This window comes from Euprymna scolopes, chromosome 13, assembly GCF_053919585.1.
Source record: "Euprymna scolopes isolate OS-2025 chromosome 13, ASM5391958v1, whole genome shotgun sequence".
NCBI lineage: Eukaryota > Metazoa > Mollusca > Cephalopoda > Sepiida > Sepiolidae > Euprymna > Euprymna scolopes.
This window is the reverse complement of record NC_136494.1, coordinates 114,691,365-114,718,713: the sequence shown is the minus strand read 5'-3', so window position 1 is coordinate 114,718,713 and position 27,349 is coordinate 114,691,365. Positions and strand designations below refer to the sequence as shown.

Genomic DNA, 27,349 nt, shown 5'->3' with positions numbered 1-27,349 from the left:
TCGTGAACAATGTGAGTGAGGTCATAGGCAATGGCAAAATCATGACAGAACCCCCCCCCTCATCATCTGTTTTATTTGAGTGGATCAGCGATTCCACATTATGAACATTGAAGTCGCCGCAAATGTGAATGTTAGCCGAAGGATTAGCAGAGAAGATGTGGTCAATTTTCTCAGTTATACTCTTAAGGATAGTAAAATAGTAACCCTGCTGTTGTCTTCTTAGCATGCGCAAACAACTGTACGTTTATGTTAGTTTATTTTTAGCATTGCATAACCGACGGTGACTCACACGGTTACTTCTTAGGTTGAGCGTCTATAAATTTTATTTCGGTAATGGTTTCGATTCTAGCTGATAGCACTGAATCATATTCTGTGTTTTTTTTTTTTTTTTGACTTTTGAAGTCATTTTTTTATTCAGCGTTTTACACGTTGTAGAAATAAATGTTTATTTGTTTAGTTGTGTATTCTATAATCTTCAGAAATGCACGTGTATATCACTATGTCATTGATGACGTCATGGTCTCGCCTGTCAATGGAGTTAGTATAAAACTTTGTATAAAAATTGTCATATCAAAATATACAGTACAAAAAATGCAAACTCTTCTGTAAGCAACAGCTACAGCTTTGAAATATGAAAATATTGGTTATTTTTAGTGCAATGGCTATCATCGTTTTATGATGTCATAGTTAGGACATTTGTGATGATCAAATTTTTGTAAACTTTTAGTATATCATTCCCCACATGTAATGGTAATAAAAAAAATCATAAAACGCTTTTTTTTTTTAATGGATACACAATTCTCGTTGGAAATTCACAATCCGTTATTTCCTAATTCTGTAAGCTACACATATTGACACGATTGCATTAATTATCATGCATAGTCTAGAATATTATCAGATCACAGATTACTGGTGTTGTATTGCAAACCCATAGTTAGCGTTAAAATGTTAATTATTACATATGCACACCTGTTTTATCATTTGTATTGCTTCAAGTAATATAAAATAAATATTTGCATTAAAATCGATGAAAAATATAATAACCATAAATTAAGCATAAAAATGTAAAAATCAAAACTATTTGCATTTTATTATAACACGTATTTAACATTTAAGAAAACTGAAATTCTAACAATTAAAGTTTATGTTTAAATATTATAGGAGATTGTTTGGTAGATAGCACTGTAAAATAAAAAAAAACTGGAAAACTTAATAATTTAAATATACAGAAAATAATATTTACAAACATATTTTGGAGCACTTGAGTATCAAACTCAAGACTTGTCGAGCAAAAACCTGTTAATTAAAACTGTTTATTATTAAAAAAAATATAACTTACTTTTGTTGATTCTGTCATTAATACAACTTCTTTGTGTTTGTAGACTCAATCGAAGTGAATTTTATTTATCCTTTCTTTTCATGTATGTTTATCAGCATCACTTCTTCCTTGAATTGTATTACCCTTCATTTTCTATTCCCATAAATTATTCTATAATCTATGGCAGTGCACCTACTGCAAATATTATCGGATTGCTAACTACTAGAGAAATGTACGTTTTGAGTAAGTATCAGTATTTTAATATTTATTTTAAGTTAAATCAAATAAGTTTTATACTATTTAAATCGTATATACAAACCTTCCATCCCGCACATTTCTCTGAAATAAAAAAAATACGTTAGTATATCAAAGTGACAAAAACATTTTCATTCTGTCAATTTATATCTTAAAGATATTTATATTTGAACAAACAAATTAATCGAATTATGAACAAAAAAATTAATCGAATTATGAACAAAAAACAAAAACAAAAACAAAACTAAAATTAAAACTATTACTGTTTTATGGCTTACTGTTATATTGCGGTCAGACATTGTTTTGTGAGAAAACCAAAAGTTCCCTCTCTTAAATAGTTTAATTCAAGAAATGTGTAATAAGAAATATTAGAAATTGCAGATTATCTCCCTTGTTTAAAGACATCTTTAGTATACAGATCACTAGAAATAGGTACTTAAGTTTGTATCTATGTAATTGAAAGCGGATAAAATTGTATTTTTGTTTCTATTATATAGTGTTTAATGCTTGCACTTTTTAATCTGTGTGGATCATTTTTTATATATTAAATTAAAATAATTATTAAGAGCGCAACAAACGGAAACGTACACTTAATTTACTATTTCAATCGTGAGACATTTCTCATTTTAATTAATTCCATATCACACACATAGTAGTGTGTATATGACTCGGCATCACAGTTAAATTGTTAAAGAGACCGTACATTTAGAATCATCATTTTTCGATTGGATGTGTTATTTATGTCTCCATTTACTTGTCTCCCCACAAGAACAATGTTAAACACAAGGTCAGTTTTTAATGCGGTGAAAATCGAGCCCCTTAAAGATAGGGTCAGTCTTAATTGGAACAAACATAAAACTTTCACAATAATGCCGTATATTTTAGATTTTGACTTAAAAAATAGGAGTCCTTCCTTTTGGAATGACCCTTTTATATTGAATTCGAATCCTTAAAGATAGAACATATACCACAATTTGATATTAGCTAGTTGTTCGCCTTTCGTTGCAACAGCAATTTCTTTGTCTCTAACACTTATATGGACGTGCATCATAAAGGAAACAGTGGGTACAATTAAATCTTAATCAATATATTTTATTCATTTAACTATGGATACATTTCCTTATTTTTATTTACATCTGAATTAAGTTCATATCCTTACAATCTACGTCAAATTGGTAAACTAAACCAATAAAATATTTGCATTCGCACGTGGAAAAAGTCTAATAGATACTATCCTACCTAAGTAACCTTTCCATTTAAGAAAATTTGTCTAATCCCAAAGTATGTCTACTGCCACGTAATAAGTAACGCTACAACACAATGCTATGTGTAATCATCATCTAAACTACATTTTGTAATGGTATATATAGGAGAGGGTTGAGATTGTGCAGCCCTTGCCCCACAGCTACCCTTAGAGTGGTGTATAGTGTCTCAAGACAGTAAAAGTTATACACGGTTATATATATATATATATATATAAATTTCGTGGTTAAATTTTAAATTCTGAAAAAACAACATGTAGAGAAATATATTCGATTTAAGAATTTATTGTTTGACAAAAGAAATATATAGAAGGGGTTATTTTAATTTCCTTAATCCATGGATTTTCATCAGAGGAAATGAAATGCGGTTAGCAAAATGTTCAGCTGCGAATGGACGTTAATTTTGTTTGATCACAAAAACATCCATTTCCCATTTGAACTTAAAATAAAGAGGTCAACCCTTTTAAAGAATACTAAAATACAATTCCTCCCCTGCCGAAAAAATTCCAACCCTCCCCCTCTCTCTTTACTCTCTCTACTCTACCTCACTCTCTTCTTTTCCTCATCTAAAAGGATTTCCTCACCCACTATCAACAAGAAAGCGAACTTTCTTTCTACCGGGAATCACACCAGAAGCAAGCCGTCCAACGCACCGTTCTGAATATCATCTCCATGATTATCTTTTGCTATTTTTCTACCTATACTATTGATTTCGAGGTCCATTGCATACTGACTCAATGCTCAAATTCTATTACTCACGGAGATAATTTACAATAGAACGGCATATTTACCCAATATCGGATACACTTTGTCAACACCTAGAAAGCATTCGAACTGCATCAACCAACACACACTCAACACAACAACAAATAAGGCTGCCCTGTATACTTTTCGAAAAATCAATAAGGAGCAATACGCTTTCGCTATAGAGGAATATTATTTTCTGCCCACCTGGATTCATAACCCCGAACGACATTGGACTCCTTCCGATAATGGATTACCTAAGTTGTATCAACTTCTCTTTTCGTATAAATTTTTCCATATAACTATCCATAACCACTTAAAAAACTATTTTCAATAATTGTGTTGAAAAGCAAAATTAGCGTCCATTCGCAGCTGAACATTTTGCTAACCGCATTTCATTTCGTCTGATGATATGAGCCATTATTGAAAATCCATGGATTAAGGAAATTAAAATAACCCCTTCTATACATTCCTTTTGTAAAACAATAAATTCTTAAATAGAATACATGTCTCTATATGTTGTTTTTTTCAGAATTACAAATTTAACCACGAAACTTATATATTGCTCTATTCTTAAATATTGAGCTGTTCCTTTTTGGCTAGGATCACCTTCAAGTAATATCTATCAGGATTTTTCATCTGAATTCTATCAGTGTCTTATCTCGCATATATATATATATATATATATATATATATATATATATATATATATAAAATGGATGACATCATTATTAATTAATGGGAGTTTCATGACATCGTAGATCTGTTTTCTGACGTAATTATGTGTGCACGGTGAAAAGACACAAACAAACGATCTTCGAGGGACAACGTAGGTTCAACGGGATTATTTTGATGGATGACGTTAGCAAAATATAATCTGACTTACTTCCGGTAAATTGAGAATCAACATTATCAAGGAGGAATGCAGTGACTGAAAAACAAAACAAAAACAAAACATGCGTTATTTATTGACATCCGGAATTATTGAAATAATGGAAGATGTGCCCGGCGTTGCCCGGTATTTAACGTAAGGTTAAATTTCTATTTAAAAATGAAGTGAAAAACGGAAAGAAACTGAGACATATGTATGCGAGTATTATGTATTAAAAAAAAAAATGTCACTTCTTGTAAGTAAAAAAAAAAAAAAAAAAAGAAGAATACTCGAGTTGAGATCGAAACCCAAACATTAAGACGGAGAGCCAAGTACAATAATCATTGGAACAACTTTACGGGATCTTTAAAAATTGTGTTCAAGCCCCGTAAAATTGTTAATAAACAGATAAAAATTTGATGACTCCCAAGTACCAATTTTTCAATTTTGACCTTTATCAGAACTTTTTCCGCGATAAAAACGAATTAAAAAGATTTCCACGTGTCTGAATACGATATATACCGAATTTAAAGTCTGTAGATCGAAAATACGTTGAGTATATAGGTTCAGAAGTCTCCTCACACAAACATTCTCAGTTTTATAGATATACTAGCAGGCCGATTGACATTGCCCAGTCGTAAAACAGTATCAATATATTTTAATAAGTGCAGAATTCTTCTTTAAGAAATACCGTAAATATTAACACTAACGTTAAACTCTTAAAAAAAATGAAGTAAAAAAATAAAAAACGGAAAGAAACTGAGGCATATGTATGCGAGTATTATGTATTTTCTAAACAGTTCACTTCTTGTAAGTAAAAAAGAAAAGAAAAATACTCGAACTGAGATCGAAACCCAAACATTGATTCAAGTACGATTACCACTCGGCCAACGTGACTAACTCTTTAAAAAGGTGTTTTTAAACCGACTTATACTTAACGTAAGGAATCTGTAATTGTGTGATCCAAACAGCAACGATGATCGGAGATTGCCCCAGAAGAGAGCTCAGGAGAGCTGAATTAGAGCTATAGTCGAAAATTGCTTCAGAAGGGGGTCAAGGAGAGCTGAATTTAAGCCTCTTATTTAAGCGAACATCCTGGGGGATTGCCGGGTTACCCTGCTGGTAACAAAAAGCAACTGCTTAGTCGCCGATGCGAAATTCATTTCCTTCGTAAAATGAAAAAAATTCGAGAATATTAAGTAATAGTGCTGTGAAACTTATTTTCAAAAAGTTACTTCCCGTTAGGAGATTTTCCGGTATTACTCATCTTACACACATCAAATGATAAACCAGGCAGAGTCTGGGTAGATACCCACATCATGTGACTTGTTAGTCTTTTGAAATCTGTCTTTTTCTCTTCATTTTTACTTAAGGATCTTCCTTGTTTGTTGGAGAAATTGATGACACATAATTGTTTTGGTTTATAATGATCCTATCTTCCGTTTGTCTAACAAACGATCCCAGAAATTTGAAGGTTCCATTTTCATGCAATTTGAATATTTTCTTTAATTCTGAAACCACATTTTGTTTAATAATCATTTCCACGAAATATAAAGTCATCAACATGCATTGCAAGAATACCCATCAAGTTCTCAGATAAGTAATGCCAAAGAAACATTTCATTGTCATACGCACTTACCATTCCTTTTAGTTTTTAGTTAATTCCTGAGTAACTCTCTTGTACCATGAACGGGGCGCATCATTCAATCCACGAATACATCTTTTCAGCTTCCACACTTGTGACTCTGACCATGGTGGTCTGAGAAATACTTCTCTCTCTAACATATCAACTTTCAAAAATTCTGAAGTTGAATCAAGGGTGTCCACCCGCCAATTCTTATTGGGAGCTGTTAATATTACAAGACGCATAGTTTCACGGCTGCTCATTGGAGAGTCTGTTTATAGCGTGTGTGTTATTTTTATAGCCACGTGCTATAAGACGAGCTTTCGTTATCTTATTGTTATCCTTAACTTTCTCTGTTATCACCCATCTTGTTGATATGCATTTTCTACCTATGTTAGAGAAACATTCATACACTTCATGAGTTTTCATGTTTTTTATGTCTTTTTCCTTTACCTCAATTACATCTTTTGCTTTTTCTTGTTCAGTTGTGAGAAAAACATGTTCTGCATGATCTTCTGTTACTTTGAGAAGTTCTCGCCACTGATCAACCTTATCCCGATTGATACACACTGGACATTCATTTTCTGCGGCTGGTTCTATATTCCGTCAATGGTCATAATTTCCAGTTGATTTCGGTTGTGTACTCATAATCTTTCTTTTATTTTCCACCCATTATTTCCAATAATTTTATTTTCCACTATTTTCCCTTTACTCAGCCTTGTAGTATTGTCTTTCAGTTCCTCCCTGTTACTATTGGAATTTTCATCATGTTGATCTCCAACTTCCTCTTCCAAGACTTTATTCATTTCATTTAAGGAAATTGCATTTTCTTTATTCATTGGCATTCCAAGGTCTTTGTTCACTTTCATCAAGTGACATGCATGCAACCTGTAGAATACTCCTCCATGACGGATCAATACACATTGCCCCTCTTTACCTCAAACTTTGGCAGGGCCACGCCATTCTTTATAGTTTTGTCTTCTTTAATAAACACTGTCCCCTGTTACAAATTGTTCATCCGCATAATGTCTTATATTAAATCGCAGTGCTTTCCGAATTTTTCCACTTGATTCAGCCTCCATGAACCTTTTTCTCGCAGAATGTAAAGCATTTAAATTGATTGTACCCATATCACTGGCTGTTGCAGCGGCTAATGCGAGTAGCTGGTGTAATAAAACTGACGGCGTATTTATATTGGGTCTAAAAAAGCTCATTTGTCCAGAATGATTCTAATGATTATTTATTCTGCTGGGTTAAGAGAGAAAATAGATTCATTGATTGATATAATAATTAAATGAATGATTTTGCTTTATGAAACAGTTACTGTCAAGAATTATAAATGTCAAGTAATTAAAGTAATAAATTGTAAGATGATCAACATCATGAAATTTGGAATATTGACGTTTGTCGTTTGTTTGTATATATATATATATATATATATATATATATATATATATATATATATATATATAATACATATAATATATATAACAATACATATATTATGTATATAACAATACATATAATATATATATGACATGCATACTGACAAATATTTTTTGTTATATAAAGCTGTGACACACCCGTGACCAGCCGACCCCCAACGTCGTGTGCCGTAGATTTTTCGTTCAACTATTCTTCTAATTGCTGGATCGTTATTTCCTCGCTGGAGATTGTCGATAGGAAGGCACGTGGGTCCAAAAAATAAAAGAATAGAGTAAAACAAACTAAAAACACAACGCCAAGACTATAGACATATTTGACGGCTTGACCTGAGTGTGTGTGTGTGTGTGTGTGTGTGTGCGCGCGCGTTCCGTCAAGCGTAGCCTTGTCTGTCAGTCCTCAGCTCATCTCGGTCTCTGTTTTGCTGTCAGCTCTAAAAACTGTCCTACATTTGTTACACGCCGTCCGCTCACAAGTCCCATCCGCCGCAAACGGCAACTCGTTGTCAACTACTCTTCTCGGCATCGCTATCCGAAGTAGCTTCACCCTGGCTACCAGGAAGCTGCTTTTCCCTCTCTAAGCATCTCATTGATACTTCTGTAAAGTGCTGTTGGTTCTCTTTTGGTATCTGTTCTGTAGATTTCTATTGTTATTGTCAAATCTAAAAGACTCGATCTAAAATACATACAGATTCATTGTTTGCTATTTCCTATTACATTGTACTTTGTATGACACTTCCATATCTGTCTATTGTCCCCCCCCCTTGTAGCACTTAGTGAAGCAGATCCTTATAGTATCACAAAGTGATCATTTCTATTTTAGACGAATATTTTTGGTGAAAGAAAAAAGTATTTAAAAATTTTAGTATAGGGATTAGTTTCGTGTATATATGTAATGTAACGTATATGTAATGTAAAATGATATTTCATCTTTAGACCATTCATATTTTTTAAGGACACTAACTAATCTTTTTACCATTAACCTTAAGTTTTAGTGGAAAGGACATAAAATGATATGTAATATCATAAAAAGTAGAACCTCCCAAAAGAGAACATCCATAATTTATTTGACATAGTAAAAAGGTGAAAAATAGTTATTTACTTTAAGATTAAAGAAGAGTTCGAAAACGAGGGATCATTGTAAATTAAATTTATATGCGAAACTGATTAAAATTCTAAATTGTCTTTTTGTTGTTTTTCCTTCTGTCAAGTTTTTCAGAATATTCACCCGTAATCGCCTAAAAATATAATCTCAATTTTGGGGAAGGGGAGTAGACAGTGTAAACAAGGCCTAGGGACAAACAAATCCAACTTGCCTCCTCCCTTGAGGCTTGCATTCACTAACATCCGTGGGCTTAGAACTATTTTAGCTGATGTTGAAGCATTTCTCCTAACAAATACTCCAGATATCTTAGCACTAAGCGAGACTAACCTACACTCCTCCATCCTCTAACTACTTTAATATGCCTGGCTATCTCCCACTCTGCCGTAAGGACTCTGACAGACATATGCACGGACTTGGAGTCTACATTTGTAACACCCTCCCCCTGACTAAAGAAACAAACCTAGAAACGGAGGATCAAGCCTTTATGTGCTTTAGACTAAACATACAACACAACATTAGCTACTTTTATTTTCTACCGCTCTCCCTCGACCCAGGACTGCACCATAATAAACAAAATCTCTGACAGCATAGACACAGCACTCTTCCTCGACACTAGCGCACAAGTACATGTATTTGGTGACTTTAATGTTCACCACAAAAACTGGCTTGGATTCTCTACTCACACAGATGCGGCGGGCAGCACAACACATAGTTTTGCTATATCTCACACCCTATCACAAATGGTTACGTTTCCAACCCGTTTCCCTGACCAGCAAGAACAACAACCATCACTTCTAGATCTGTTTCTGACTACAGTTCCCGATGATTGTACAACAAATGCTGACAGCCCACTCGGGAACGCTGACCATGCAGTGATAATGGCAGAAATCGCCCTAAATTCTAGACCCAAAATTGAAGAGCCAGTGCTCAAAACAACGAGATATTATAAAAAGGCTGACTGGGAAGCCATCAGAGATCTTATCAGAGATGCCCCATGGGGAAATATTTTTTCTCTTCCTGCTGAACAGTGCGCAAATGAGGCCACTGAATGGTTCAAAACAGCAATGGAAGCACATGTTCCCATGCGGAAATTTTATAGCAAGCCCCACTCTCCCCAATAGTTTACTTCTACTTGCGCAACTGCCATTGCTCAAAGGCAGCATGCATGCCGCAGATTTAACCGACATAAGTCCAGTTCAAACAAACAGAATATATAGAAGCTAGAAGTAACGTTAAGAAAGAAATAGCGACAGCTAAGAGAGAATTTACTGAAACCACTAAAAAACGCATCGAAACACAAAAATTAGGAAATCGTGACTTCTAGAAAATCTACAACAGTGTAGTAAATAATGGGCAATCAACAATTCCCCCGCAAACCAACAATCACGAGGTTGTTTGCTCAGCAACCGATAAGGCTAATATGCTTGCCAGCCGGTTTGCCTCGAACTCCACACTGGACCCTTCCAACTACCCCCTGCCTGACTTTCCTTTATGGACAGATGCCACGCTAGACGATCTAAAAATCACCCCTGCTCAGGTACACGCTATCATAAAAAACTTGACACTTCAAAAGCATGCGGACCTGATCTCATCCCAGCTGTGCTATTAAAAAAGTGCTCAGCCGAAGTAGCTCCAGTTCTCTCCAAACTCTACAACAAATGCCGTAATGAATCATGCTTTCCGGGCTGTTGGAAAACTGCTTCTGTGGTACCAATATTCAAGAATTCTGGTGAAAGAACTGACCCATCAAATTATCGCCCCATTAGCCTCCTCCTCCCACTTTTCGCCAAAATATTTGAGACCTTAATTAACCATGCTCTAGTCCGGCAACTTACAGATGCTAAACTTCTGACTGACAAACAATATGGATTTAGACAAGCCCGTTCCACAGCTGACATCCTCACTGTAATTTCTGAACATATATACCATTCACTGGACAAAGCGGGGGAGGGCAGAGCGGTAGCTCTAGATATATCTAAGGCTTTTGACAGGGTATGGCACAAGGGTCTCCTCAGGAAAATTAAATCATACGGTATTACTGGTAGAATACTTAACATAATTAAATCCTTCTTAGATAAGAGAAAAATCCATGTTGTCCTCGACGGTCGTACATCTAAACAGTATGATATAGATGCGGGAGTGCCTCAGGAGTCTATCCTTGGACCTCTATTGTTCCTAATATTTATTAATGACCTCCCCGACAAAACTGCCTCTGAGATGGGTATATATGCTGATGACACTACACTCTATACCAGGCATGACAGGAAAACAAATGAACACATATCTAAAGAAATGGCAAAAATACTAGAGGATGACCTCCAATCTGTAGTGGAATGGGGACATAAATGGATGGTCACATTCAATGCTACCAAGACTAAACTGGTTTCCTTCAATAAGTACAAGAAACCTTCTCTGCCACCAATAGCAATGGCCAGTGACTCCCTGTCTGAGAGTACATCTTTCAAACTGCTTGGCCTAACGTTCACAGGAAACATGAGTTGGAACAATTATATTGAAAACATTGCCAGGGCTGCTGCGAAAAAGGTGGGCTCTCTCTACCGTGCTAGAAAACTACTGACACCTGAAAGTATTCTGTATAAGGCCACCATTCACGAATGTATGGAGTATTGGTGTCGCATTTGGGCTGGTGCATCTGCTACTAGTCTCTCGCTCCTAGACAAGGTTCAATGAGAGTCGCCAATCTGATAGCCCTGAACTGGCATCTAAGCTTCAATCTCTATCCCATCGACGAAATGTTGCATCCCTCTGCCTGTTCTACAAGTATTTTAATGGTAAATGCTCTGGAGAACTGCAGACACTTGTGCCCCCACGACGTAGACAAAACCGACAGGCAGCTAAATCCCACCCCCACACTTAAGAGATCCCTAGATGTAAAAGATCTTTCTACTCCAGTAGTTTCTTCCCCAGAACCGCTAGACTCTGGAATTCCATTCCAGGTTTTGTTGCTTCCCCAACTGTACTGACATGCAGAAGTTCAAGTGTAACGTGAACCGACATCTTGCTGCCCAAATCCCAACATAGTGCCCCAGTAGTTGCTGCCCCTGATAGTATCCCCCTACACCAAAGTGGCAATGTGCCTTGTTTGGGGTGAAAATGTAATAAAAAAGCAACAAAAAAAAACTACAATATTGCTCCACAATAATTTTATCTATTGGGTTCTGCTATTCAAATTTCATTATTTTTAATATACGGAAACAGTTTGAACAGCTATTTTAATCAAAATCTTGCTCATTCTCTCACTTCTGATCTGGAGTTAATTTTAACCAAGCTTCTTTGCTTTCACTACTTTTCAGTTCCAGAAAATTCTAGAACTTCATACCAGATCTAAAATAAATGACTCTTTCCAATCTAGTTGCTGAAAAAAAATGGATGGATATTTTTACTGCCGCAAAAGGATAAACTCCTGATGCGATATGCTAGCATTAACAAAACTCAGACAAATAATAAATTGGAATGCCGTTTCTAAATTGAGGAGATGTCGCTTAGATCATTTGTTCATTCTTTGACAGCTTTAAAAATCAACTCCATAATGTAATGGGGAGGGTGATCTCTTATTTCCAACACCATTTTCTCACAGAAGAAACCGTGCTAGTCTTTCTCTACTCTATCATTATTTTCACTGACCATTAATCTTTGCTTTCTTCTTCTCAGACGTTCATGAGAAGAACATATCCACTAACTGTAATGCATTTCCCTTTTACATCAGAGTTTTCACAAGCAGTTTTCTCCAATAATTTTCCATCCGTGAAACATGTTACGACAGAAATGCTTCTCTTTGAGTTACAACTGAGTCTTCTTCAATTTTAATGTCAACAGACACATTGTCATAAATAACTAAATTTTATTTAATTTATTTATCATTTTCAATCCACACACAGTATTTTTAACAGACAATCTATTCATTTTACTAAACCCTATCGTAGTTTAATACGTACTGACTCATCACTAACAAATAAATGTATTTTACATTAAATTTTTCTAATGTCATGCATGATTATGTAAACATTCATTGGTTTCATCAATAATGATTCATGGGAGGATTTAATTGCAGAATGTAAACTAAGAAATCAAATTTTCTTTTTATTCCACAGAAATTTAGCTTCAGATGTTTTAAAACCATGCAAAAAATATTAAACTTTATTAAGTCTTCTGGATTCATCAAAAATGTGGTTGGATATTATTTTAAATTTAAACTCTTTATGTGCGCAAGTGATTGATTTCAAACGCACATGAAACCCTTGAATATATATATATATTTTTATACGGTCACAAGATATCAAAAATACATGGAAAGAATCAACCACCAACTAAAAAGATGGGCTCAGCATTCTAATTTCATTTACTATCTTTACCAGCTAGATTAAAACATGAGAAAAATTAGATCCGGCAAAAAATAAAAAAACTATAATGTGCGGAGTATTTGGAAAAGAAACAGAGAAGCTTGTAAAATGTTCAATTATAAATTTTAAAATTACCAGAACAAAATTGAACACACTTCATGCAAATGAAATAAGAAAATCAAGAGTGTCTAGCAATCAATGAGTATTACAACAATTCCTCATACTTGACGAAAGGAACCAAAACTGAACAAGCTGTAAACATTTAAGGTTTTTTGTCAAATTCGTTCACAAACGATTAATTGAAACCCAGAAAATAATTAGACTGAAAAGTTTAAAAGAATTTGTCAAGCAGATACAAAAAATAAATGAGGTTTATTCTTACTCATATAAAACAAAATATTGAAGGGGAAAGTTGATTAAAATGGCCTCAAATTCATACATTAAAATTTAAAACATCGGATATTAAAATACCACAAAATGTTCAACCTTGAAGAAATATTTCAAGGTCAAAGCTATAATACCTGGAGGATTTCGTTAGCTATAATTTAGGCAAAGCAATGAATCTCTACGATAACGCGAACCAAAATTATTGCCAAAAATATGGCTTTTACTTTTTCTTTTTCCTTGACCATAAACCTTTTACCTAGGTATCTAAAAATTAAACCAATTCTAATTTGGATCATGATCAATATTTTGATCAAGTTTAGTGATGATTGATCAAGAACTCCAGACTATACTAAAATATACGAACAGACATAGTTATATGGGTAGAATATTAATCTCTCTACATGAGAAACATCAAAGTTTAACGAAAAATCTAATTTTAAGTTATACATATAAAATACTGAAGCAGTATTACAGAAAATGCTTGGAATAGGCTTGTTCTTTTCTACAAATAATCTCGACTCTAAAATAGACTATTATTTCAAGTCCAATATCTATATGATAAATAATGAAGAATTTAATTTGAAATAAAATGTATTTAACTTCATGTTTGTATGTTTATTGCAACCAATTTTTCTTTTACTCACAATTAAGGTCACAGAATTGAAAATCTTGAGGGTTTGGACCTTTGGGCCTATATCCTATACTCAAACAAAGAATAAGTTTCAAATCATAAAATGGTTGTAACAAATCGAAACTAATTTATTTTTTTAAAACTATAATGCTAATAAAAATAACTATTTAAATATTTAACCCATATATTCCTTGCTAAATTTTATTTGCACTTTATGAAATGGAGAAATTCTATTTATTTTCTTTACTTTCTAATATATATTATTTATGTTATGGGCTTAATCGATAATTGTCGCTAATAACCGCAGTCAGAATGAATTAAGTGTAAATATATCAATTTTTATAATAGATAAAAAAAATACAGATATTCACGTAAAAAAATTATAAAAATATCATTTCAACAACATTAAATGATAAAAAAGATTTCTTATTACTGATGAGTCACCGGGAATCCAGACCCAAAACAAAAGGCGTAAGATTATGAGAGTATTGTGGGGGGGGGAATCGCCCTCCAAATGGACTGTTCTACCCATTATATAAACCATAGACCTTTTGATCCCAGGTGTGGATTAAACACCATAGCGACCCTCGCCTGCTTGGTGACGTTTACTAATCTTTTCAGTTGTAACTTTTTTGCGTTGTTGTTCCAGTAATACATTGTTTAAACTCTATTCCGTTGTTCTGTTTTCTTTGTGGCTTATTGCAAGCCATAACACTGGCGACATTGGATTCGGAGAATGTACTCACGTTTAAAAACAGTGTTCTAAAAAACTAAACACTGACGACATTGGATTAAAGGAGCATACTAAAATCGAAACCAGTAACGACATTGAAAAAAATACTTGCGTTGAAATAGTAGTCTAAAAATACTAACGACGTCGGACTCAAATGTTATCAAGCCTAAGGAATTGTCTAACATAACACTTGCAACTGAAAGGTTCACGGTAACTAAAAAAAAAACGAAACGCTGATCATTGCGGGGAAAAAAGAGTTGAAAAGAAAAAAAGTGCGTCACGACTTTCAAAGATAGCGCTGTACTTTTGCAAAAAGAAAAAGGTTCGTCGCGACGTAGAAAGGTAAATTTTTATACTTTGGGAAAAAGAATTCGTCACTTGTGGTTTTCGCTGATAAAATCGGGCGTTATTTTTTTTCTCTGGAGAAAAATATACACTTGATTTTTTTTTCTTTAGACAGTAAACTTTTTATATATTTATGTTTTTTTCTGTTCGTTTTATTGTGTGGAGGAAGAAATAAGAAAGAATAAAACGGATTTGTAAAATTCAGCGAATGTTTTGAAATTGCTAATGCTGACAAAGCAAAATGGACGAATTGAAAGTAGTGTTGGAACATTTGACCAAGTTGCATATCGATGCCGCAAAGCGTCAGTCACAATCCGAAAAACACTTGACTGAACGTCAAATACGATTCGAGGAACAGCAAAAGGAATTGCAAAAACAGTTAGCGGAATATCAAATACGAACCAAGGAACAGCAAAAGGAAGTTAAAAAACAGTTAGCCAAACGTCAATTACGAACAGAGGAATTGCTTACATAAATGGTTAAGAATAATGCGAACGCGGGAAGCAATTCAGAAAGACAATTTTAAATACGAGGAAGAGGAAAAATCATTCGCAGCGTATTTTCGGCGTTATGAAGATTTTTTTTAATATTGACTGCAGCAACTGGTCTGATCAAAAGAAAATCAGACTTCTACTACAAAAATTGGAAACGGCTGAGCATGATAAATTCGTGGATTACATCTTGCCTCGGAAAACAGCAGATTTATCATTCAATGAGACGGTAAATTTGTTAAAAGAACTTTTCTCGCCGAAAACGTCTTTTTTCCATAAGCGTTGGAGATGTTTGAATGTGGTAAAAGACGATAATGACGATTTTGCCACCTACGCAGCTGTAGTGAACAAACACTGTGATGACTAAGTTGTCTGAACTAAGAGCAGACAATTTTTAAATGTTTTGTGTTTGCGCAAGGGTAAACCTCGGGAAAAGATGCGGAAATCAGGCGCAGAGTCCTTACAAAATTAGAAAATGAACCGAACTTAACACTTCAAAAATTGACTGAGGATCGTCAAAAAGTAGAAATTATAAAAAAAAGATACAAGAAATATCTAAGCAGGCATCGCGAATATAAAAAAAGTAACTAAGAAAAAAACCGTCTAAATGGCACACGGACACTAACCACCGAAAATCAGAAAAACTAAAAGCACCGAGCGCTTGTTTTAGATGTGGTGGAATACATTGGGTAAAGGATTGCCCATTTTTAACAAAAAGATGGCAAAGCCGTATACGTCAAACCAGAACTAAGAACGTCGTAGATGAAAATCTACGCAAATATGTAACGGTTAACATTTTCGGCAAGGCTATTAAATTCCAATTAGACAGTGGATCGGATCTTTCAATAATAAATCTCAAAACGTGGAAAATATTACGAAAGCCGACTATCTTAAATATTAACAGAAAGGCGACGGCCGTTAATGTTACAAAAATTCATTTTGAAGATTAATTAATTACAAACGTCACTTTACGGGGAAAACAAAAAAACTAAGATTGTATGTGCTAAAAGACAGTGAGAACCTGTTCAGTTCTGATAGCATGGAGGAGTTTCGTCTCTGGGATCTTCCTATATCCACATTCTGCAAGAAAATAGATACCCGCCCAGCAGAAACGGAGAAACTTATAACTTGTTTTAAAAGAGAATTCACAAACGTATTTACTCCGGGCCTGGGGAGATGTACAAAAATGGCCGCAGATTTTAAGTTGAAACCTGGCTCATAACTGGTGTTTAAAAAGAAACGTAATGTCCCGTTCGCTTCCATGAACAAAATAAATCAGAAACTAGACAGATTAGAAAGCATCGGTATACTGGCTAAAATTGAATATAGTGAGTGGGCTGCTTCGGTAGTTTACGTAAAGAAAAGATCCAGGGAAATTCGCGTTTGCACCGACTTCGCGACCGGACTCAACGGGTCCTTAGAAGATTTCCGCTATCCATTACCTAGTCCAGAAGAAGTGTTCACGAAATTAAATGGCGTCAAGTTTTTTTCTAAGATTGACCTAAGCGACGCTTACCTACAGATTCCGGTAAACGACAAAAGCGCTAACCTCCTCTGTATTAACACCCATCGAGGGTTGTACAGATACGAAAGACTCGCGTTTGGTGTCAAGGTTGCACCCGCAATATTCCAGCAAGTAATGGATACTATGCTGTCCGGCTTAGACACCGCAATCGCATATCTTGATGACATTATCACCGCGAGCAAAAGCAGGTAGGAACATGAAAAACATATCGGACAAGTATTCAGTCGAATACAAGATTATGGATTTAAGATCAAAGCAGATAAATGCGAGTTTTTTTTACAAACAATTAGATAGCTGGGCCAAATAATCGTTATAGATGGCAGACGCCCAGACCCAGATAGGGCGAGCGCTATTAAAGAAATGCCGGCACCAGTAAACATTCAATTGCAGAGATTTAGGTTTGGCAAATTATTACCAGGGGTTCATCCTAAATGTGCACAAATTGCGCGCACCACTTAATAAATTGCTGAAAAAAGATAAGACTTGGGAGTGGACAGAAGATTGCCAGACATCATTCCAAGAAATAAAAATAATCCTGACTTCAAAACTATTCCTAGCGCATTTCAACCCGCAGTTGGACATAATAGTATCTAGCGACGCTTGTCTATATGGCGTCGGGGCGTGCATGCTACATCGAATGCCGGATGGCTCAAAACAGCCTATTGCTTTCGGATCACGGACTCTCTTGCCAGCGGAAAAGAATTATTCTCAGATCGAGAAAGAGGCCCTAGGAATTATATTTGTGGTTTCAAAATTCCACCAGTTCTTTTACGGAAGTCATTTTTTTCTACAAACCGACCATAAGCCGTTAATATCCATTTTTGGATAAAAAAAGGACTTCAACATTCACTGCGAACCTACTATTAAGATGGGGAACTATTCTGCTGAACTATAATTTTACAATTCAATTCTCCCCTCAAAACAACTAGCCTATGCAGACGGTCTATCGAGACTGATTCCTGCCAAAATGGAACCTCTTGAAGATTCAGTAATTGCGGCACTACGTATTAATAGTAATGTAAAAACCATGATAAACAATATTATCCGCGAACTGATCAGGAAATTAAGTCAGAATCCCTAAATGACAATTTCATTCAAACCACGAAGCAGAAATTAGCACTGGGTGACACCAGTTCAGACATTTTTTCTGGTTGCGACGATATACTGTTATACGGTGAAAGGGTTGTTATCCCCCAAACCCTTAAAAAAAAGAATTCTCAGGGATTTTCACATGGGGTATTCAGGAATAAACAGAATGAAAACCCTAATCAGAAGTTTTGTTCATTGGCCAGCTATGGACCAAGATATTACCGACATGGTGAACAGATGCAAAGGCTGTACTTTGGCCGCAAAAGCACCACCGATAACATAAACCTTGGCTTAAGGCTGAACAACCATGGTCGAGGACCCACATCGATTATGCGGGACCTGTGGAGGATTTTTACTACCTGATAGTAGTTGACTCTTACTCTAAATTGTCAGAGATACTAAGATGCAAAAAACCGACCACGGCAATAACGACAATTTTTTTTATTGGAATTGTTCGCTCGGTTTGGGGTTGTAGACTGTCTGGTTAGCGACAACGCTACACAGTTCACCTCGACAGACGACAGAGTTCAGAGAATTCTGCGAGACGTATCAAGTCAAGCATATTACAACACACCAGTACTACGCCAGAACAACGTCGATACGCTTAAAAGGGCATTAAAAAAGGCGTCCGGTACACCGACAGAAAAGGCCCCTCAGCAATTTCCGCAGGTTTACAGAATCACGAGAAATCCGAACAAACCAGATGCAGGATCCCCAGCAGAATTCATGTTTGGACGGAAAATAAAATCCGTATTTGATAAACAGCTACCCAAACACATAGTACACAACAGAACCTCTACAATGCCAACGAAAGGGTTTAACAGTAGAGATAACGTGTATTTAGACATTTTAGAAATAAAGTTTCTTTTTGAGAACAGGTCACAATATTACGAAGAATCGGCCATGTTACATACATAATTCAGGGCCCAAAGTTCCAACATAAGAGGCACCTGAACCAAATCAGGAAACGCTTCTACGAGGATCAAGAAGAACCACCGCATGACGGCAGTGAGGCGATTACAACTGTGTATGACTGTTTTGACATATACCCTTCAAAACGGATGTCAGAACCGAGACGCTCCGGCAGAAAGAGGAAGCACACAGACCCCTTGGTGGTCTGCCCCAAAAGGAAGAAATTATGATTTTCACAACCGAGGAAATCAGCTTGGGAGGGGGGTGTTGTAGGGAAATCACCCTCCAAATGGACTGTTCTATCCATTATATAAACCATAGACCTTTTGATTCTAGGTTCAAGTTGAGGCTGGCATTTTGGAAGATCGGCGCATTACTATTCGCCAAATAGCCCAAGATGTCAAGATTAGTAGAGGGTCTGTGGAAACTATCATTCACGACCATTTTCATATACATAAGGTGTCCGCCAGATGGATTCCGAGGTTGCTCACACCATTCCAGAAGCGAGAACGCCTCAAGTGCTCGAGGATGAATTGTGAGATGTGCCAAGATGATAATTATTTTTGACATTCCATTGTATGACGATTATATTACAGCTTACAGGGAAGTATTCCCGAAGTAATGTCGTGCACAGACAGAGTTTTTAGAAAGAAACGATGTTCATGGAAAATCTCTCTTACGTTAGGCACATGGAGGAAAAAATGAACATTATTTTTAATTGTGTTAGTTTGACGAGTTATTTCTGTGAGTATTTTACAAGAAGGGGTCAAAGATAAAATCTCAACCGGACAATTGTACTGGAAATAACGATAGAGTAGAAATAATAAAAACGTTATATATATATATATATATATATATATATATATATATATATATATATATATATATATATGTGTGTGTGTGTGTGTGTGTGTGTGTAGTCTAAAGAAGCTTTGAATAAAACAACGCAAAAATAAAAATAAAGAATGCAGTTTAAATTCCCGGAAGGAAAAAAATATTTTAACTTTAACCTATGGCAGACTTAGCATCTAGATAATCCGACTTCTAAAATGTTTATAATGACAAAAGAGAATTCATTTATATAAGGATGAAGAAAGAAAGAAAGAAAAAAAAGCCTTTACTAAAATTATTACTTAGCATTTGTATAAGCCGATTTTGCAAAAGTCTTCAATTTTAAAGCAAAATTTAACTACATAAGGATGAAAAGAGAAAACCTTAACTTAAATTTTGTAAATAGAAAACGTGGATCATCAGCTACTTACCATGTAGCTGTTTCGGAGATTTAAAAACAGGACAGCTGTTTAATACATGGCTTTCCAGTGGATAATACCACTTCCCCAATAAAAAACATGTAAAATAATACGGTACTATTTCTACTAATATATGAACAAAAATATATGAATTAAATAATAAAATAGAAAAAGAAAAACTATTAAATTAATTAATATATATATATATAATGCAATCATGAGGGGAAAACTTACATTCATGATTAAAAACGTTTAAAATAAAGCCAACGTTTAAATTAAAGTGAACGGGGTGAAGAAAAGAGAAAAAAGGGGTGTCAGCCTACCGGTTTCGCCCTCACTTTATCAAGCTGTATCGAGGGATTTGTTTTGCAGAAAAAGCACCACGAATGGGAATCGAAAATATGTACAAATAATATCACGTTGCGTTACGTTTTGCATGAAAAAAAAAATGCGGGAAAGCGATTGAAATACAGCAACGTCATATTGCTTGAAGATCCTAGAGACTAACCACGCTCAAACGTAAGAGGCACATATATATATATATATATATATATATATATATATATATATATATATATAGTGTAATAAAGAAATTTCCATGTTCTAAATAACATGTTTTTTCAGTTGATCATTTATTACTTTTCAAAAGGTATCCATTTCAAATTTTCATATTGCGACTAACAAGTCTACGAAATTATGTTATTGCTGCATATTTAGTCACGTACTGATCAGATGTTTATTTTAAAAATCTTATAAAAACATTATTTTGAACAACATAACATGGTTCATATACTCTGCTTTTCTTGTTTAGAAGATTATCTTCGCTTTCATGAATGACGCTTTAATATTACAGTTTTGAGAAAGTTTGAAAACGTAGCTATTAAAAGAGAAGGAATTGGTTAATTGTCTGATCTTATAGAGTTCATCTCGGCTTATTTCAAACAGATTAGAGTAAGATTCGCTCGTGTATTTTGTAAGTCCCTTTTAAATCCTGAATTCTGTATTAGATTTTTCATTGCCGGCGAGTATCTCCTCGATACCGATCTCAATGAATGACCAAAGACGTTCTTATGTTCGCCTTAATTGCAAATTGACACCGGCTCTCTTGCTGCAAGACTATTATGACCACCTTATGTAAATAACCAATTTTTAATAATAAGCTGAAATGAGATTCCTGATTAAAACAATAAGAAAATGAACACTAAGCTTAAATAAATCAGAAAATCTTTCATAAAATTGAATATAAACAAAGAATAAAAAAGATTTCTTACCAAGAAGTCCGCACACAAGAAATAACTTTAGAGACATGGTTGCTTTTTGGTGACTGTGCTTTTGCAAGACACTGACTCAAGTTTTTATAGGAACTTTTTATCGCTCGGTTTTGCTTGAATGAATTGCAACTGAAATCCCAATTAAAAATCAATCACTTTTCGATTTTTATGAGAAAATTAAAAAATATTTTTGTACCAGACTTTTTAATCATCGATATGGTGCAAACTGTTGTAAAAAAATGTGTCGATTTATTTTCACCGTCGTACTAAGATTGTAAAAAAAACGTGTCGATTTATTTTCACCGTCGTACTAAGATTGTATACAGAGTAAAAAAAATATTTGAATCATTTTAATCATATTAACCTAAAAAAAAGGGCAAATTGCCACTGAGACGCAAGAGGATACTATAAATTAGTGTTCATGCTTACAGGGATCTTCTAAATCGGGAGTTGAGCAGCGAAATGTCTGTTTATATTACATTTAAATTTCTGCGTGTTAGTACAGTCGGTAACGCAGGATGCAAGGAGGGAATTCCAAAGTTTAGCAGTTAGAGGGAATAAACTTTCAGAATAGTAGACTCTTCGGCATCGAAGGATCTCTACAGTCAAGAAGTGTGATTTTGCTACATGACAGGTTTGTTGAGGTTATTTAAGGTAAAACAAACACAGAAATGCAATATTGCAGCAATGAGTCACCACTTATCAAGGCCTGAAAGCCACTGGAAGATAAGGGTTAATGAATGCAAGGTGGTTGGTGAAACAACAGCATAGTGATCATTAGTGATGGAAATAGGATAAAATTTGATTACTTAAGTAGTGGCTCAACAAGAACTTGTTTACATTGGATTTGAAGATGACATTGGTGTGTTGTACATGGAAGGGGACAGCTCCCAATAAAGAGAAACAAAGTATTCTTAAAAGAAAAGTCTTGAATCGAACCCAGTAATCAAAAGTTAAAATGAATACATATTGCAATTAAGATACGATGATAGAAATGCAGAGCATTGTCCATTGTGTTATAAATAATAGAACTAATAAAGTCAGAACAAGTAGAACCGGACAATGTAAATTAAGGACTTTTCTTTGTGTTGACAAAAACGTGTGTTGGAGACATATGTAATATGTAAATTCGCGCAAGGAGACATTCACATCTCTGAGCACGTTCTGACATCACAAAGAAAGATGGATTACAATATACTTAGTCAGTCATAGTAATCTGAATTAGTCGAAGCCCCTTTCGGAAGCGAACTAGTAAAGAAGACAAGACAATATAATTCCACAAGGCATCGAATATCTGATCATCATTATAACCAGATGGAATAAATGTCATCATGTTATAAGTAAGCCCTTGTCTTTGTTTTTTCATCAACTACAAGGTAATGTGTTTTTTCTATCGTCTTTGTTGGTTGGTTGGTTGTTTTTGTTTTACGGCCTTTTTCAGGTTATTTAATGCCGAATCTAGTTATTTTGAGGAACGCTTTTTAATGGAGCATATTTTTTTTAAAGTCAGATTCTATTTAACCCATAGTTGGGACCCTAACATGTACTACCACTCCGGGTCAGAGTGGATCTGCTGGGAGCAATGGCAATTAAAGGGTGGTTCCACACTCCCCAAGCCCCGCAAGGTGGGGCCTCACCATCGGATATAGTTTTAGGTCATATCCAGGACCTATCGTCTTTGTAAATGAACATCATATAAAACATCCATTCTAAGTGTTAACTGTCTGTGTCATCACCAATAATAAATTCCCTTCTCCGTGTTAAAAAGACCTGTCCATTTTACATTTCTATAAATAATATGAACTCAACAAGTAATTGTTACATCACCGTCATCGCCGTATACGCCGTTATATAAATGTCTCATCCTCCGTTATAATTGACATCTTCGATATAAACACCTAGCTACACAACAAACACCGTTATGACACCCCACTATTAAATAGTTGTAGTCATTTAGAAAGCAGGTTTGCAAAACAGTTCCACAGGCAGTTCTAGGAATGAAGCTTTGTTCAAAGAATCAGAGAGGCGGTAGCACTCTCTATATAGGGATGGCCCGTACACGCCTATATACGCCTACAAAACAAAACTATCCAAATCTCAACTAAAATCAACTTATAAGTTTCAAAAAGCACATATTCTTACAGAGAAGCGTCTTACGAATCCAGCGAGTGTCAGAACGTCGGTTAAAATGTCAAAAGAGAGCAAAAAAAAAAAGAGTCCAAAAATGGCCAATTGTTCTTCTTTCTTCTTTCTTCTGCTTTCTTCTTTCTTTTGAGACGATGTATCTCGGTGTACGAACGGTCTCTGACAACAGTTCAAGCATCAATCGACTGCTCTTTACACGGAGAAGTGCAGTGACCCATCGCTTTTTAGCTAACTCCATAATTAAATAAGATTACGTGTAATAACAAGTTTTAAACACTATATACCCAATGTAGACAGACCACTTCGAACACGGAACTTCTCTCAAAAGGGACAGCTCCAAATAATACACCGGATGCTCACAGACGTTCCAGTTTGCCAGTGGCCTATATTTCTTGGACGCTGAATATTTGAGGTGAACGTTAAGGTTTTTTCTTTAAACAGTAACCCACCAGAGTTAATGAAACCACGAAATCTTTATCTCAGTTGATCAAAATTATTATAAGAGTAACCTATCAGCAAGTACGACGTCAAAAAACAATGTTATAAAAACAAATAATTCTTCAGATTTTGGACTGTAAAATATGTACAAAATGTCAATGCTGTGACCAGGATTCGAACCTAGGTTAGCACGGCCACAACGTGGGGTCCTAACCTCTAGACGATCACGACTAACACTAACGTCTGTCGCTCTTGGCAGAAAGACACATGACTACTGTCAAACTATTGAAAAATAAGGAGGAAACTTGAAATTCTCACGCATGCACAAAAATACACTATAGCAACCATTGTTAAATGCAGCTGAATCTCTTCGCTCGCTAAGAAAAGTAGATCAGACAAGTTCTTCTAAGAACTCACCAAACGCCAAAGGAAATAAGTTAAATTAACCGCAAAAGAAACTGCAAGAAAGTCATCTTCTAAGAACTCACTGGAAGCTGACCAAAAAGAATCAAAATCCAAGCCCTAGCCACAAAAATAACTAGATATTGTGGATACTATGCACAATCTACTAATAAAAACAAGTAAGTTTTCTAAAATAAACTACAATAAATTAACCAAGTAACCTCACACTGTCACTGATTAGGACTTCATATAAAGATAACAACTACACTATTGGTGTATATACCGTTCCACATTTTAACTATTGGTGACGGGGCAGTATCTCAATTCTACGAGAGTTGTCTTGCTATAAGATAAGTGATATTATAGTAAGATACACATAAGTGTTATATGTTTACATTTAATAAAAAATGCCAAAGTCAGCACGTAGTAAAAAAGCTCAGAGAAATATAGACTATGAAAAAAACAAAGTCAAGGTATTATCTGAGCAAAAAGAATACTATCAGAAAAATGCTGAAATAATAAAAATTAAGTATCATGCAAATCCTGAGGCAAAGAAGGCTGCCTCACGTGCTGACTCAAAAGCACGGTATAACAGGGATCCCGAGGGGGAAAAAACTGCCTCACGTGCTCTTTATAACAAAGAACCAGAAAAAAAGAAGGCTGCCTCACGTGCTGACTCAAAAGCACGGTATAACAGGGATTCTGAGGAGAAAAAAGCTGCCTCACGTGCTCTTTATAACAAAGAACCAGAAAAAAAGAAGGCTGCCTCACGTGCTGACTCAAAAGCACGATATAACAGGGATTACGAGGGGAAAAAGCTGCATCACGTGCTCTTTATAACAAAGAACCAGAAAAAAAGAAGGCTGCCTCACGTGCTGACTCAAAAGCACGGTATAACAGGGATCCCAAGGGGGAAAAGCTGCCTCATGCACAAACTATTATAAATATAAATATCAAAAACTGCCAAATCTTTGCCAAAACGCCAAAGAATGAACCAAGAAAAATTTAATACTGAAGGTATGAACATTTTAGAACTTTATAATACTCTAACTGTTTTATCAGAGAGGCGGTAGCACTCTCTATGTAATATAGAACCGATGGAGGACCAAGAGGCAACTCCTAAGGCCCAAAACCCAAAGACCTAAAACCCAGCAGGAAGCGACCTGCTACTAATGAAGGCGGCAATGAGCCGCCTCCTAAAAAAGACAATACTATCATGAATGTAAGTTTAAAAATAAGACTGTAAGTAAAAATACTAATTAACAAGAATAAAAAAGCATTGGAAATGCAAAAGGATATAGGGATGGTATGCCAAAAAGTATACAAACAAGATAGCTATGAATGGCTAGGCACATGGAAATAGAATTGCATCCAAAGTATGGCCCTATAGCTTTTTACAACCGTAATGATGGCATGGAATGAAGATTGGAGAAAGCTATAGGGCTATACTTTGAATGCAATTCTATTTCCATGTGCCTAACCATTCGTAGCTATCTTGTTTGTATACTTTTTGGCATACCATCCCTATATCCTTTTGCATTTCCAATGCTTTTTTATTCTTGTTTATATTTAGATTTAAACACAGACAGCGAGTGAGGAAAATAATTAGTATTGCTTGTAGCTAGACGGATGCTTTTGTGAAAGTTTGGTGGAGGTGGGGCATAGTTTTAAACTCAGACGAGAACTTGCCATAAAAATAACGATAGAGCAAAGACAGACTCGTAACGTTTCTTGTTTGGGAAAGAAGTTGCAGAGGAAAGAAAAGAGCATCAGCTACTAGGTTTCAATAAAGAGAAACTAGTAGTTGATGCATTGGCACATATGTGCTAAGAATATTCTATGCATGGGTAAATGGTAGCTTCGTAGATACTGTCAGGTCTGAGTATTTTTCCAGCGCGGTAAAACGAGCCCACCTTCTTGGAATCGACCATGACAATATCTCTTGTATATTTGTCCAATTCATGTGAATGTTAGATCAAGGAGTTTAAATGATGAACTCTCAGCTTGAGTGTTATTATCTATGTCAATGTGTGACTTGAAAGGTTCTTTGCATTTATTGAAAAAAGGGCTTTATTTTAGTTCCATTAAATGTTACCATACATTTACGTTCATATTCCCCATAAGACTGGAAGTCATTTTAAAGGTCAATATGTGTACATTTGTTTTTCATGTCTGATATAGACGTGGTGTCATCAACAAATATACCCATCTCTGACACAACTTGATCAAATAAATAATTAATGAATATCTGGAACAATAATGGTGCGAGTATCGATCTAAGGTGGGCATTTTCATTTATATCATGTTTGTATGTATAGGACAAACTCGATTTTGCTCTGATTATATTAAATATTCGTCCAGTGTCATCGTACTATTTAATTTTCATGAGAAGACCTTCATATCAAACTTTATCGAATGCTTTCGATAAAACACGGGCTACCACCCTAGCTTCTCCCACCTTGTCCAGTGGATTGTATATGTATTTAGAGATAGTCGTTGTGATATCTACAGTAAAAAAGGGTTTGCCCAAATCCATACCATCGGTCAGAAAGAAGGTACATGTCTGTGAAATTACAAAAAAAAAAAAAAAAACCCCAGTCCAACCGTTTTTGAGTGTATAAGCAACGAACTCACACATAAGAAAAAAATATTCATATATATATATATATATATATATATATATATATATATATATATATATATATATATATATATATACATACATATATATATATATATATATATATA

General features: G+C 35.1%; 1 protein-coding gene across 6 annotated transcripts in view; it reads right to left on the bottom strand.

The window, feature by feature from the left end:
• The window catches only part of LOC145292368 (uncharacterized), a 42,155-nt gene extending 20,419 nt beyond the window's left edge, over window positions 1-21,736 (bottom strand). For 3 of the 6 annotated variants that reach the window (XM_080138694.1, XM_080138696.1, XM_080138695.1), the window contains exons 1-3: window positions 21,617-21,736; window positions 4,466-4,510; window positions 1,638-1,657 (exon numbers count right to left, since the gene is read on the bottom strand). In XM_080138694.1, the coding sequence (XP_079994820.1) occupies window positions 1,638-1,657; window positions 4,466-4,510; window positions 21,617-21,653 (102 nt within the window). In that variant the 5' untranslated portion in view covers window positions 21,654-21,736. The remainder of the gene's footprint in view (window positions 1-1,637; window positions 1,658-4,465; window positions 4,511-21,616) is intronic. The other 3 variants (XM_080138698.1, XM_080138697.1, XM_080138699.1) reach the window with 1 other exon arrangement.
• Window positions 21,737-27,349: the final 5,613 nt, after the last annotated feature.